Source organism: Cajanus cajan, chromosome 2 (genome assembly GCF_000230855.2).
Source record: "Cajanus cajan strain Asha chromosome 2, NIPB_CcT2T_4, whole genome shotgun sequence".
NCBI classification, from domain to species: Eukaryota; Viridiplantae; Streptophyta; class Magnoliopsida; order Fabales; family Fabaceae; genus Cajanus; species Cajanus cajan.
In genome coordinates this window covers 70,796,733-70,812,665 of record NC_138518.1, presented here as the reverse complement: position 1 = coordinate 70,812,665, position 15,933 = coordinate 70,796,733, and the positions used below count along the sequence as shown (strand labels likewise).

At 34.9% G+C, this 15,933-nt stretch overlaps 3 protein-coding genes across 5 annotated transcripts; 2 read left to right on the top strand and 1 right to left on the bottom strand.

The window, feature by feature from the left end:
* The first annotated feature begins 1,131 nt into the window (after positions 1-1,131).
* On the top strand, positions 1,132-6,371 carry LOC109812786 (thioredoxin O1, mitochondrial). 2 transcript variants are annotated; one of them, XM_020376832.3, is made up of 7 exons: positions 1,135-1,447; positions 1,518-1,583; positions 1,692-1,742; positions 2,241-2,320; positions 4,227-4,271; positions 5,592-5,686; positions 6,092-6,371. In XM_020376832.3, the coding sequence occupies exons 1-7, from the start codon at positions 1,249-1,251 to the stop codon at positions 6,099-6,101; spliced, it is 546 nt and encodes a 181-aa protein (XP_020232421.1). In that variant the 5' UTR covers positions 1,135-1,248; the 3' UTR covers positions 6,102-6,371. The 2 variants fall into 2 exon arrangements, with proteins under 2 accessions (XP_029130108.1, XP_020232421.1); XM_029274275.2 differs by lacking the exon at positions 6,092-6,371 and having other exon boundaries at positions 1,132-1,447; positions 5,592-5,690.
* A 905-nt stretch (positions 6,372-7,276) lies between these two features.
* Positions 7,277-12,096, top strand: LOC109812791 (pentatricopeptide repeat-containing protein At3g16610). Of its 2 annotated transcripts, none has more exons than XM_020376842.2 (3): positions 7,277-10,444; positions 11,328-11,418; positions 11,833-12,096. In XM_020376842.2, exon 1 carries the CDS (start codon positions 7,724-7,726, stop codon positions 9,992-9,994), a length of 2,271 nt encoding a protein of 756 aa, XP_020232431.1. In that variant the 5' UTR covers positions 7,277-7,723; the 3' UTR covers positions 9,995-10,444; positions 11,328-11,418; positions 11,833-12,096. The 2 variants fall into 2 exon arrangements, with proteins under 2 accessions (XP_020232431.1, XP_082925024.1); XM_083068898.1 differs by having other exon boundaries at positions 11,213-11,418.
* A 2,302-nt stretch (positions 12,097-14,398) lies between these two features.
* Positions 14,399-15,014, bottom strand: LOC109812817 (large ribosomal subunit protein eL27). Its single transcript, XM_020376879.3, has one exon. It carries the CDS (start codon positions 14,946-14,948, stop codon positions 14,541-14,543), a length of 408 nt encoding a protein of 135 aa, XP_020232468.1. The 5' UTR covers positions 14,949-15,014; the 3' UTR covers positions 14,399-14,540.
* Positions 15,015-15,933: the final 919 nt, after the last annotated feature.

Sequence of the window (15,933 nt, the reverse complement as noted above, 5' to 3'; positions counted from 1 at the left end):
TCTCCAAAAGAGTTAAATATAGGACAAATATCAGTTCCCACAATGTCCCAACCACAAAAAGGTAACTCCTAGTTGGCAAGGCCTCCATGACAATTTTCCACAAAAGGATTTAGATTTGTGAGGAATACAAGTCTTCCAAATATCAATCCAGATCGACACGTGGGGATGATCAGTTGTGTTACTTAAGAATTCATAAGTTGTTTTGGTGGAAAAGACACAAAACAATCATCAAGTAAATAAGCAAAAACATGGAAGAATGATGAGATTTTCATAAATATATAATTTGGAACCCATTTGGACAAACACCTAAGATTCTTCCTCTCATCAGCGTTGATATAATGATAAACATTCTTCTATAACTTAGTATTAGGGACATTGATGTTGAAATCCCTAAGAACAATCCCTAGTGGCAACCAACTTTCATTCCATAATGAGGTTTGACGACCATTCCTAATGAACCACCTACTAGCACACGTAATATCCTTTAAAGTAACTATAATGGTTTTTCATACCTTTAATAAGGGTTCCTTTTTCTAAACATGTGGGATGGAAGAGTGAGTAGCACAATACTTATTCTTCAAACACTTTAACCCACAAGGCATTTGAATTACTAATAATGCTCAAACCCAATTTCATAATCATAACCTTTTTAAAAATATAGAGATCTTTAAAGCTTGTGTCGCCTTCCCATTTGGAAATGTAGATATTACATAGTATAAGTTAGAAGTGTCGATATGACTAATTAAACCAAAGTCATTTTTTCTGCAAAAGAAAAAAACTTCGCTCTCCGATTAGATAGTATTTTATTTTCTTTCACTCTTCAGAAAATATCTACACATATTAACCTTTTTTCGAGTATCTAATACTTAACATTTACAAGTTTCTTAAAATTAAGATTTATGTGAACTTACAAAATATGATTTTTTTTAACATGTCTACTACTAACTAATTAGCATCATTAAATTTGATTAACAAAATTAATGACATACATAAACTTTTTCACATTTAAAAATGAAAATTCTCAAAGTTAATGTTTAGAAAATGAGAAACTAAAAATAAACTTTTACGTATTTACATAAATTAAAAAAAGAATGTTGAATCTAAATTGGATAAATTCCCACGCAATTTCGTTTGATGTTTTAGAGAGAATGCGTCGTAAGGAAGTAAACCCTAGGGGATAAAGAAAAGCGTTTATTGTTTGAAAGTTTGTGAAGTGAGAAAAGGCAAGCAGGAGAAGAGAGGAAGGATATGGCGAGAATGTGGGTGGTTCGATCCTTGGCAGTTGGGCATGCGATAAAGAATAGGGTTCGCCCAATCTTCTTCAACGCTCACCACCGTCTTCCTTCGCTCCCATCCAAACCCTCTCTCTTCGCCACCGCCGTCGCCTCCTCTCAGCTCTCCTTCCTCCCCTCCTTCCACCACTCCCACTCCCTCTCCTCCGCCGCAGGTCCCTCTCTCACTTTCACCTCTTCATTAACCTCCTCAATTCGCTAACTCTAATGTTTACTCATTTCCAGCTCCTTCCGACGTTGTCCTCATCAATTCCGAGGAAGAGTTCAACAACATCCTTACCAAAGTTCGAGGTACGTTTTCTCACACCTGTTATCTCGTTCTTCTTTTTAGTAACATTTATGCAAATCGACTCTCGATGAATATATTCAGAGGGCTGATTTGGTCTTTCTGATGAATAGATGACTCGCTGCACGCCATCTTCTATTTCACTGCGGTCTGGTGTGGGCCTTGTAAGTTGCTGTGCCTTTTCTTTTCTTCACTCGGATATTTGCAATGAATTCTTCTGTGTTTTACTGCGGTTCATCACCATTGAAAAAATGACAATGAGATTCCGACGGTGATCATATAATTTAATTAAAAGAAATATTTGCTTTATGATACCCAACGGTAAATTACTCTTCAAATTATACACACACGGGGATCTTCAGCTTTGTGATATACTAAAAACCGGATATTCTGATAGCAGGCTTGCGAACTGGATATCCATGAGATATCTGGATTGAAAACTTTATTTTGCATCCCGATTGGTTCCCCTGTTATGGTTGTAATTAGTCTTTTCTTAAAACTGCCATTATGCTGGTGTAAAAATTATGTGGGTGTCACATGTTATGCCCATTGACAGTCTGCTGAGAGGTGGTGTTCATGCTTCATTGTTTGTGTATTTTTTCTTGCTGTCTTTATTGCAAAGTGAAACTCTCACAATTTTCCTGGTGTATATTTCTGTTTAGGCAGGTTTATTTCTCCTATAGTTGGGGAGCTTAGCAAGAAGTACCCTCATGTAACAACATATAAGATTGACATTGATCAGGTATGAATTATGAAATATATTTTGCTGTGTGATGTGTGGTTTCGAATCATGACATACTGGAATTTGGAGTGTGATGTGTGGTTCCAAACTGCGAATTATATACTGGAATTTGGAGGGCCACTTTTAAGTTTTAATTTAAATTGGATTTTCAATAAGATATACAAAATAATTGTAAATAGCTTAAAATTTATGTACCAGATAAGTCTAAATATTTCTTGAGCAATGGAAGACATATTTAGTTATGTTATAGTTGCTAACTCATTATCTATTTGTTTTAATATATTAAAAATTACACCACAAGTTCAAGACATTCTTAGAAACGTTATTATTTAACAATATCATATAAACTTAAATGCTTGCAACAAGGACATTATATAATCAAATTTTAAAAAGTTAACATGCTTTGCACTTTTTGTTTGGTTGCTACTGTGTCAAATTTAGCCCGCCACTAATTTTCTTTTGGGGTTCTTGTTAGACATTAGGCTAGCCTACCAATTGTCTCATTAGTAAATGGACAGAAGTCCAAGTATCGAATCCACAAGAATTTACTCTATCATTGATTAATCTAATTTTAACGATAATTAGGTGGATTTAGAAGATTATTGTTTGATGAATGTATAAAAATTAAGATAGTAATTTAGGGTTCCTGCACAAGAAAACAAATTTAAAAGATGATTGAAAATTTATGATAAGAGATGTCTTCTTCACACATTCTTCCCAATTTTTATTCAATTTCAGTAATTATTGAGTTAATTCAACAACCAATGAAATTATTTAAACCTTAATCCCTTAGGAGAAAAATTATGAGTTCCTTTATAAAAATGTTAATTCCTTGGTAAAGTTTATTAAGCAACCCAAATTAAGATCATAGACCTAAAGTTGACTAATAATTCTTATTTTATTCCTAGTAATAAGTGATATTAGTATTCTTGCCCAGATCGTATTTTTAAAAGGGTTTTCCAACCTTAGATAAATCTATGGGATCATGCAATAGGTGATCAAGTCATAACAAGCATTAAGAGAAGAATGAAAACAAGAGGCATAGCTGCTCATGGCTAAGGAAATTGAACAAGGGTATAGAAGGAGATTGTTGAGAACCCCGTGATCACTAATGTTCTCACTTTTACTCTCTCTAATCTCTTTGAAATAAGCTAAATGCAAAGTGCTTTTTCTTTTCCCTCAAACCCTATTTTTATAAAAATCTTAATGGACTTTTTTTGGCATAGCGTCGCTTAAGTGGCAATGGTTAGCTCCCTTAAGCAAGCTTGTTGACACATCTAAGGTTAGCTTGCGGTTTCCACTCACTCAAAGCTACTTGATGATGCACTTGGGTGAGTACTTTACGAGTGCTCCTAGTAGTGCTTTGGTTTTTGCTCACTTAAGAGGTTGAGATGACTCACTCAAGCAAGTATAGTTGCTAAGAGTAGAGCTTTGCTCTCACTTTGAGAGCTCCTGATGCTCAGACTGCTCTTGGTCTTGTCTCGCTTAAGTGACCAATCTGGCGTGCTTAAGTGATCTTGACATGTTCAGTTGCTTCCTTAAGTCTCTTGTTGGCCACTGCTCCTTCCTTCTTTTCCTGTGCCTCAAACAGTAACAAAAAGCATAAAAAACACCTTAAACTTAAAGAACTATTTTAATTAAACAAAATCAATTTAGAATACTCATTTTTGACAAAAACAGGACTCTAAAGCATAACATATGCCCGATAATTTCCTAAATTGAGTAAAAGATATTGACATATTTTGCAATCATCAACTCTCCCTTTTGTGTTTGGTTTTCCATTAGTTTTTTGCATGTTAAAAGTATGTTGTATTGTTTTTGCATTGACTTAAAATATTTCTTGCTTTATGGCATCAATAATGTATTAAGGTGGCTTAAACTTTTACTTTCTTTCCATCTATACCAGGAAGCAATTCAAGGCACATTGGGCAAGTTGCAGATTACATCTGTGGTAATTTATCTAACATTGTTATAAATTTATTTGATCAGATACAATTTGTGGTGATAAAAACTTTTTCACACATGCATACAATATAATTTGCTTGTAGCATGTGAATCATGTTAGTCATTCACTAGAGAAATATGGCTGTGCAATTTCCAGCTGTTGTCTATTTTTATCAATGCATGTCTCTTTTTGTTTGTTTTCCTCCTTTTTGGTATTGCTTCAATAATTTTTATTGTGTTATTTTTTCTTATGTCTTCCTTTAGCTCCTTCTGTGGATTATTATTTCATTAATGAAATGGTGAAAGCTAAATATAGAATAGACTTTTCCTCAGAGATGTCATGCTCATATTCGAAGTTCTACTTGTAATTTGTCGGGGTGGACACAAGTTGGATTGAATCAAGATTTGAGGCATATTCTCATCAAAACAGATCAACTTTAATTGATTTAGATTGATTTGATTTTTTTGTTTCTTAGTCTCCAATCTGAGGTGATCCAATCGGATGATTTGATTTATTATTAAAAATAATGAAAAATGTAAAAAAAAAAAAATACATTTGGCAACTTGTAAAGCATAGTGCACATCATCAAGTCTAACTGATAAACATTACATACTTAAAACATTGTAAATTTAAAACATCTAACATCACATAGTACTAACTTAAAACATTCAATATTACAAATTTGCCTGTTAAAATCAGAGGGTCCAAATTGTATTGATTGAATTTGCAATTTTCTAATCTAATAGTCTGAACAAATTTCAATTTTTTCCTTCAGTTTGGTTCGGATTTATCAGATTATTGGGTTGGTTTGGACCCATGCCAACTCCTAGTAATTTGTATAAATACGTGCTCAATAAGTTAGTTTATGTTTTATTGTCAACTGATTTTGATGTGTAAGTTTGAATGTGCACAGATTTATGTAGTATGATACAGTAGCCTTGCTTTGAATATCAATTTGTAATTAAGGTGTTACTTTAGTTTTGGCAATTTCAGACCTTAAATCTCTGCAAGGCTTTTGGTAATGTGGAATTCATGTTTTAAACTTAAGATTTTATTTCTTCCCTTACTTCAGGACTTTCATGGTAAATTAAGGTGATTATGACTTGTTTCTTCTGTGCTAATGGCATGCGCTGATTGAACCTGAGTGGTTCAGTTGTTTATATTTAAATAAATTGACACATGCCATTTCTCATTTTTATTAAAATTTCAGTGGACATACTAGAATTTGCTTTTTAATGCCTGCCCTTGCAAGTTTGTATCTTAAATGTTTCTTCACGGTAATATATTTCGTTCTTAAGGTTATAACTAGTTTTTTTCCTTCTGCAGCCAACACTTCATTTCTTTCAGAATGGGAAAAAGGCTGATGAGCTTATAGGTGCTGATATTGCACGATTAAACCATATCACAGAGAAACTATTCAAGTAATCCTTCAGAGTTTAACTTCATATTATGCTTTGTAAATATGATACATGCACTGTGAGGCGGTTAATTTCCCTTCTTACCATTAGGTTTAACATTGGTGGCTTTTCAAGTTGTAATGTTCTATTTTGGATGTGATTACTGATCTGTTGTATATTGTTGCTTACATTTGTTTTCCTTTTGTAATTATATATTTAGGTAGTCACACACATATTCAAACCTTGAATTTTACAATTACTTATATGCATGTGTAAAACATTCTTGCTTTGTAATTTTCACCCACCTTGACCACTCGAGTTATACTATATTGATCCCCCCACCTCCCAAAAGAAATATTCTGGTTGAATGAACTGAGATGCTTCTGCTTCTCCCTTGAATTTTGGCTAACTAAGCTTTCTCTGTTTCAGGAAGGACTGACTTTGATTTTAAGGCGGGAATGACGATTGCTGAATGGACAATGATTGCAAAAATGATTGACCTGCTGCCGCTTTGTGACTATCTAGGCGTCTCTCCTTCGTCTGGTCTGGTGTCAATTCCTTTGCTTAGTATTGAATTGTTACCTACAGTCATCATTTAATTGTATTTTTATAATTTCCATGAGAAGCAAGAACATGCACAGCTGTGTAGCACATGGGATATTTGTTAATAAAAATGCTTATATGGAAGGAATATTGAGAAGTTACACCATTCTACGTTGTACATAGTTTTTATTGGAGTCATAGTTTGTATGTTTTGTTTCACGGTGTTTGAGCGTCATTTATCAAAAGCGATCATTTGAGGTCATGCTTTGTTTTTCCGGACGACATAGTACTAGTATTGTGAAGTACAATTCGAGTTTCATCTCAGGTGGACTTGAGCTTCTCCAAGTCACCAACCTGAACTTCTTGGGTTTTTCTTTTTCTTGATTTTCTACCGTTCTAGACTATTCTACCTTTCTTTAGCCTGTTAAGGCTAAAATCTTGCGAATACTTTCTTAACCTTAGGCTCTGAACACCTCAAGGTTTTAATGAACTAATGTAAAGACTTAAAACACAAACTTTAAATGTCAATTAAGAGATTTATTTGCTAACTCTATGAAAATTAGATCATTTTAATAATTAATTAATTATAAAACGATGATAATCAAAATTAATTTTTGTTTGAGTAATTTTTGATTTTTTTTGAGATATTTAATTTTATTTAAATATACTAAAATGATTATAAGGGACTAAAATAGGTTTTTAGTCAAAAATCAATTTTATGTAATAAAATAGCTTTAAAAGCAAATTGTTGAAAGTAATCACAAACATATGAAATTATTTTATTTTCAGATTTTTTAATACAAATTTTAGTTGTTATTTCAATTAGCCAAAAATCTCTTTTTTTTCTTCATAAAAACAATCATGAAAAATAGATTATATTAAGAGAAAAATATTCATTTTATATGTATTTACTATTTCTGGTAGAAATTAATCACTATTTAATACTTGTATCAATATTATGATTATATAAAAAAAATAGTTTGATATCCTTTTCAACTGCGTAGAAAATGAATGAAATTAATGTAAGTTAGAGAAATAAATAAAAGAAATGATTTCAATGAATGTAACTTTTAGCATTTTCAGTCCTTTTGTGTGTTTTTTTTTCAATCTTCGTTAATGTTCTGTATACATACAGATCCATGATAGTTGAAGGTTGCAGAGTTGGAGCTTCGAGAGGAACAATGTAACCAATATTTTGATTTCTATTAAATGAATGGAGTCATTGAACTTTTTTCTCTCTGTTATTGTTGTTTGTTTAAATCAGAAAGTGTAATATTTTAGATAATCAACTAATCAAAATCATTTTTTATAGTACTTTTTATTATTATAAAAATAAATAATTATTTATAATATTTAATCATTATAAAATCAACACACTTATCCTATCTTTAACTTTCAATTGGATTCGCATGTAAAAGTTACGTTGTTATATCTTAATTTTAAACTGAATATTTTGAGCAGCATAGCCGCTAGTTTAGATAAGAAGCAGAGGAATTCCGGGTCCGAACGAGTTGTAGCATGAGCTTCTCCATTGCACACTGCGTGCACCAACCTCTTCCTCATGCTTCCGCAAACAAAGTAGCCACTCTTCATCATCATTCACACCACCCACCACCCATAGTTTCTGTGCCGCAGACTCCATCGCTTTCGAAAAACCGCCATGGAAGCAGCTTCACCAAGTCCCGTATTCAACCCCTCATCGACCTCTTAAAGTCCTGCGACGAAAGTGGGTCTCTAAAGCATGCAAATTGCGTTCATGGGCACGTTCTAAAGTCAGGTTTTGTCGACCGCGACTTGTTGGTGCTTCTGAATCACGCAGCTCACGCCTACTCTAAATGCAATGACTACGAAGCTGCCCGCAAGGTGTTTGATGGAATGTCTCACAGAAATGTGTTTTCTTGGACCGTCATGATTGTTGCGTCCAATGAACATGGCTACTACCGCGATGGGGTGGAACTCTTTTGCATGATGTTGGACCAAGGGGTGTTGCCGGATGGCTTTGCTTTCTCTGCCGTGTTGCAGTCATGTGTGGGGTTAGATTCGGTTGGGTTGGGTGAGATGGTGCATGCTCACGTTGTTGTGACGGGCTTTCTAATGCATACTGTTGTCGGTACTTCACTTCTTAACATGTATGCAAAGTTGGGGGAGAGTGAGAGTTCAGTTAAGGTGTTCAACACTATGCCAGAGCTTAACATTGTCTCTTGGAATGCAATGATTTCAGGGTTTACCTCTAACGGTTTACACCTACAAGCATTTGATTGTTTTATGAACATGATTGAAGTAGGGGTCACACCTAATAATTTCACCTTTGTAAGTGTTTCCAAGGCAGTTGGACAGTTAGGTGACATTCACAAGTGTCACCAAGTTCACAGCTATGCTTCTAATTTGGGATTGGATTCCAATACTTTGGTTGGGACAGCTCTTATTGATATGTACTCCAAGTGTGGGTCTATGTCTGATGCGCAAGTTCTTTTCGAATCAAAGTTCTCTGGTTGTCTTGTTAACACGCCTTGGAATGCAATGATAACGGGTTATTCACAAGCTGGTTCTCACGTAGAGGCTTTGCAACTATTCACAAGAATGTGCCAAAATGATATCAAACCAGATGTTTACACATTCTGTTGTGTGTTCAACTCGATTGCTGCTTTGAAGTGTCTGAAATCCTTGAGAGGGACTCATGGGATGGCTTTGAAATGTGGATTTGATGCAATGCAGATTAGTGCAACCAATGCCCTTGCTGATGCATATGTCAAATGTGACTCACTTGAAGCTGGAGAGAACATATTTTATAGAATGGAAGAGAAAGACATAGTATCTTGGACAACCATGGTGACTGCATATTGCCAATGTTCTGAATGGGGAAAAGCCTTGGCCATCTTCTCGCAGATGCGCAATGAAGGCTTTGTGCCCAATCATTTTACCCTTTCTAGTGTGGTTACCGCATGTGGAGGTCTTTGTTTACTAGAATTTGGCCAGCAAATTCATGGTCTGACATGCAAGGCCAGCATGGATACTGAAACCTGCATAGAAAGTGCTCTAATTGACATGTATGCCAAATGTGGCAATCTAACAGGGGCAAAGAAGATTTTCGAAAGGATCTCTAACCCAGATACAGTTTCATGGACAGCCATAATATCCACTTATGCTCAACATGGTCTCGTTGAAGATGCCCTCCAACTCTTCAGAAAGATGGAACAGTCAGATGCAAAGATCAATGCTGTCACGTTACTGTGCATCCTTTTTGCCTGCAGCCACAGAGGAATGGTGGAGGAAGGCCTGAGAATCTTCCATCAAATGGAATACAACTATGGTGTGGTACCTGAAATGGAACACTACGCTTGCGTTGTTGATCTCTTGGGCCGTGTTGGCCAGTTGAATGAAGCAGTGGAGTTCATAAGTAAAATGCCAATTGAGCCAAATGAAATGGTTTGGCAAACCTTATTAGGAGCATGTAGAATTCACGGAAATACCAAATTGGGAGAAACCGCAGCTCAAAAGATTCTCTCCACTCGACCACAACATCCTTCTACCTATGTTCTATTGTCTAACACATACATAGAATCAGGACTGTACCAAGATGGGGTTAGCTTGCGAGACACAATGAAAGAACGGGGCATTAAAAAGGAACCGGGATATAGTTGGATTTCCATAAGAGGCGAGGTTCACAAATTCTACGCAGGAGATCAACAACATCCACAGAAAGACAAAATCTACACCATGTTAGAAGAATTGACGTCAAATATAAAGTCCATGCCACGTCACAATTCAGAATTCAGTTTCATGTTATAACATATAAATTGAAATTGTTGATTCATTTTAAATTTCAGGAACACTAGTCATGATCTTTAATTTTGTGAAAAATTGTGTATAATCACAAAATCTTCAAACACCTAGATATTAAGACAATTGTGAAAAGTTGTACCATACAAGGATGTAGCTCTTTTGTAGAAACATAAATCAATTTGATCCTATTTCATAGCATAGACTTTTGTTTCTACATCAGTATGTATGGAAATGAGTTTCGAATGGGGAAAGCAGGAGGTGGCAACAAATTTGGTCGGAAAGTGACATCATACCCAGGCCATGAAGGAGGGGGAAGAATACATTTGGAAGTGTCTTTCGCTATAAGCACATTGGAATTCAGATGAGTAGTTCATGAATGCAGTTTGCTAATTTTCCTGTACGGGACAGTATTGAAAACAGACTGGGCAACAATATTGAAAGTTAAACTGAAATGAGGTAGCTTCCAACTTTAATTATTTGTCACTATTTTATTTTGTGACTTTTCAAGTAAATTAAAAAGTGTTTAGGGGAAGAATTGGTACTTACTGTGATAGCTTGTTATTTTGTTTGCTAGAGTAAAAACTATCACGCTTTTAATCTTCTGATGAATGTTCAAGATAATTACAAACATCTATTTCTCTTAATATCAACTTATATGAACATTTTTGTCATTGAAACAGGATCAATCAATTTGTAAACATGATAAATTGCATCAACTGTTTAAATTCTTGTTTGCTTTTGATGTGTGTTTCTACAAAATAAGGCCATGATAGACCTCCTTGCAGGATAAATTTAGTGTAGCAAGACTTTTGATCATATAGATGTCATGCTCATATTGTAAAAACTAGTTATAATCTGTATAAATTACATTCTAACTAGGTAAGCTATATTTTCATTGTGAATCGACTTTGATGGGTCTTCTTATCCGTTTAAATGTGCCCAGATTTATGTTATTGAATAAGTGTGCTACAGTACCATTGATTTTAATATCAATTTGTAGTGGTAATTATGGAGTCGCTGAAGATTTTTGGTAATTTCAGTTTCAGGCCATAACTTGAACTTAAGGTTTTATCTCTTCCCTTGCTTGAGAACTTTCATGGTAAATTAAGGGTGCTTGTAATTGGTTTCTTCTGTAAATAATGGCATGCACTGGTTGAAACTGAGTGGTTCAGTTGTCTATACGTAAATAAATTGACATATGGCCTCTCTCCCTCTTAATTTCAGTGTCATTGGGCTAATGTCTGCCTTTACAAACTTGCATCTCCGGTTCCTATCTGGCTTAATTTAAATGTTTCATTACTGTAATATGCCTCCTCCTAAAGGTTTTACCTTGCTGCAGCCAACATTTCTTTCAGAACGGGAAAAATGCTGATGAGCTTTATAGGTGCTGGCGCTGTGCGACTGGACTATATCACAAAGAAATTCTTCAAGTAATCCCTCAGTTTAACTTTGTAAATATGATACATGCACCGTGAGGCTGTTATATCCATTCTTCCATTATGTTTAACAGTGGTGCCTTTTCAAGTTGTAATGTTCTGTTGTGGATGTGATTACTGATCTATTGTAAATTGTTTCATTTGTTTGCTTATAAATGGACAGGTCAAACATATTAAACCTACAAATTTACTATTATATGCATGTGTAAAACATTCTTGCTTTGTTATTTTCACTCACCCTGATCACTTGACTTATGCCGAGGTCCCCCTCTCCCCACCAAAAGAAACATTTTGCTTGAATCGATTGAGATGGTTCTTCAGATCTGCTTCTTCACTAGGTTCTCTGGGCTGCATAAAAGTTGATTGTTACATATTAAATTTTGGCTAACTATGCTTTCTGTGTTTCAGAAATGACTGACTTTGATTTTGTGGTGAGAATGGTGATTGCCAAGTGGACGATGATGAAGTGCAAACTAATTGAACTGCGGCTGCTTAGAGACTCTTTTAGGCATAGTCCGTTGTCAATGTCTTAGCTTAATATTGAAGTGTTACAATAGTCATGTTTTGATTGTATTTTAAAAATTCAACGAGAGAAGAAAATATGCATTTACTTGTATAGGATTATGCTATATTGTGACGACGAATGCATTGCGAAGTTGAAAATTCTTTAAACTTGCATCACTCAATAGTTTATATGTTCTGTTTCAGACAGATTCTAAGATGCACCAACGTTAAATGTGATTCATGGTGATAACTAATATTATGATTGTAACTTCCTATCAAATTTAAGAATGCACCACCTGTAGCAAATTTCTCTCTATTTTATTTTATTTTTCATGTCCCTTTCATCCTCTGACCTTATTCCACACTTCCAATAGCATCCACTCACCATTGTGTCATTTCTGTTGCCGTCGACCCTCTGACAACTTGCAGTAATTGTTGCTCGTGTAACTTGACTTAGTGTAGTAGACCTTATCAGTGGATGGGTTCAGACGGATTTGGACCCAAAAATTCCAAACCGCAATAAATTGCAAGTCACTAGAGCTTATCAGTGGTAAATTAAGGGTGCTTGTAATTGGTTTCTTTGGATAACAAAAGTGTGACTTGTAAAGTTCCTCTGAAAAAGGACATGTCCTACGTGATTCTCCAAGAATCGTGGCGCCAATGAGATTCTAGTAGTAGCATAATAATCGGTTACAACGCCATACTTCGTCTTCGAATTGGAAATAGGTATTTTGTCAACTTCTCTACGACAGTCACAAGAATTTCTTAGAACAGAATTTGTTTAAGTAGTGATTCACAATTGGTATATAGACACTATTAGTCATTCGGATTCGAGTTTTGATGGATCAAAAGAATTGGAACTGAACCAGACCATATGAACCCACTCTAAACTTATCTGAATCATACCATTCAAAAGTATTGATTCATGGTCATTCCGGTTTTGGACGGATGAGGAAAATCTGATCACGCCCTAGGCGTAATAAGCATAGTAGCGGTGGTCCTCACTAACGTGCGCCATGACTTTCCAGATTTCTCAGCGAATTCGCAGTGGCCTCATTCATTCGTTCATCACCTTCAGTTCATTAAGTCATGGCCTCTTATATCCATTACCAACATTCTTAATTGTTTCTCAATCAATGATACAAAAATATTATTAATTGCAAAATTTACGAGGGAATTTTTTGTGCATGAAGAGAAAACTTGGTGTGGTGCTCGGATTGTTGGATCTGGAAATGGTCTCTGGAACATCTCCTTGGGATGGAGATGTGGTAAGTGAGGCCATGTAAGATTTGTTCATAGGGTGCATTTGTGAACGGGTAGCCCAGTCGAAGTTACAGCAACTTCCAATTGTGCCTTGTAGAATGACGATTAATTGTAGGATAAGGAGAGAGGAGGGGGTAAAGGAAATAAAAATTAAATTAAATTAAAGTGAAAAAATTTGCCACAAACGGTATACTATTAAAGCCAGAGGTATAAAACAATATCACAGTATAAATTACATGACCAGCATTATACTTGTCCACCCTAGAATTCATCTGTTTCATGCGTTTGAAGTCATATTTTTAGAAGTGATAATTCGAAAACAAGCATTGTTAACCCCAAAGCCGTTTGTGAAGTACTGTGTCATATTTCTAATGTCGCAATTTGAAATCATGCATTGTTCATTCCAGAGCTATTTGAGTTTAGATCTCAAGTGGACTTGAGCTACAAGCCATCAACCTGAACTCTTTTTGTTACTCTACCTTCAAGAATATTTTTTGGGCTCATAACTAGAGTACACCTTAACCAAATCGTCTTTTCTGGATTATATAAATATTTTCTCAAACTATGATGAAGCCTAGAGACATTAAACTTCTTGAGAAATAAAAGTATACAAGGATTTAAAAAATAAAACAATTCTTAATCTCTTGTATACAATATTTGAGACTAAAATACCTAATTTTGTGAGGGGATGCCCTAATCATAAAATAAATTTTCCATGCATCACGATCTTCCTTGGCCAACAAAACCTCATTCTGATAGTTACATAGTTTACAAGCTCCGAACTTCGTGATTAGTTTAATCGGTTTATACAAGCTGAAATTGTTAATTGTATTACCTTAAGAGGCGAGGTTCACAAATTCTAAGGAAGCAGTAAAGAAAATCCACAGAAACAAAATCTACACCATGACAGAAGAGTCGACATCGAATGTCAAGTCCACGCCTCAGTGATCAACTATTCGGTTTTACTTTCTATCATATAAATAAACTAAACTTTCCAATTTATTCTAAATTTCATGTTTGTTTATCACGATTTACGACATTGAAGAATTGAGAACCAATCGCAGAATCATCAAAACCCTAAAAATCACGCCAAAGTAAAAATAAAAAAAAAACAAAAAGAGTTAACAGAAACTTGAGAAACATTCAAACCACGCAATCATCGCGATTAAAACCTTACGAAACGGAGACGATTAAACGAAATCCACACTATCAAAAATGTTCGCATTCATTATCCTCGTAAATTATCAAAAGACAAATATATTAATAAAAAAGGACACGACAAAATCTAAAAGCACAATAAGAGTCTCGATAAGATATGCGAAAAGAAGGCGAAAAGAAGCATGGTAAAATCAGAATCTGAGTTTGGTGAAGAACCACCTGTTCTTGCCAGTCTTGAACCTCTCCTCGAGGCGCTTCTTGGTCTCCTTGAGAGCGGTGACCTTCTTGTCCTTGGAAGCGAGAACATCGGGAGTAACAGCGTCCTTGAGATCGACGTCGAGCGTGTAGCGCGTGGGCATGAGGTGCTGGTAGTTCACGAGCTTCACGAAGGCCTTAACCCTAGACTTCTTCGCGGTCTTCTTGGCAGAGTCCTTCTTGATGACCTTGCTCGGGTACTTCTTGATGCCGGCGACCAGGCAGTGGCCGTAGGGGCGCTCCCTCGTTCCGTCGTCGAAGGTCCTCACGATCACCGCCTTGCGCCCTGCGTAGCGCCCCTGCAGGACGATCACCGCCTTGTTCGGCTTCAGGAACTTCACCATCTTCTTCACTAGGGTTTTCCTCTACTCTCCTATGCTCTGCTGCGATTTCTTTGCCTTGCCAAACCCTAATTTCCTCTTTTATAGCCCACGCCGATAGCACTTCTCCTTTTCTTGGGCCAGGCCCGTTACCATTCGGCCCGTCTCTGGTTTGCACACAATGGGCCACTTTTTTTCTTTGTTAATTAAATAACAGGTGTTCATTTCTGGAAATGGCGACGTTATTTTTAACAATTTTCTTACTTCTAATTTTTTAGCGGCTTTCTAAATAGCACACAGTAAAATTTGTTGTGTCACATATATAATATGAACAAATTTCATAGGAAAAAATTATTATAAAACATACGCTTATATACTGAGTTCGTTGTTTTTTTTTTTTTTTTTTTTTCTAATTTAACTTTCAAACCCCTTTTTAGTTTTACCTTAAAAGAAAATTGAAATGAACAAAAATATTCAAATTTTCTTCACTTATTGCTTACTTACTTATTTATGTTTTTCAAGAAAAACTAAAATAACACCTTTATTTATATATGTATATATATTGAAAGACAGAATCTTGTATGTATTATGGTACCTTTCTACGCTATCATTCAATTTTAATTTACTATATAAAATAAGTTTGTTGATGCAACTTAAAAATATTATTTAACATGAATTTTGATTGATTGATACTTTAAAATAAGTTTATTTCTATAGTTAATAGTAATTAAACTCATATCAAAAATTGATAAATATTAAAAATATATAAGACTTTTTTTTAAACTATTATATTTGTATGAAATATTCCCTATTAAAAGTAGTAACTAATTTTTGTTGAGAATTACAAACATTTATATGATGGATATTGTTTTTGCACATAATATATTTTATATCTAAAATTAAGATTTAAACTTTAGATAATTTAATTAAGGAATTCAAATTATTATTATTTTATTATAGGTGATTTTTCAAATTACTTTGAAGGGTATATATATTGAAGAAAATGAGT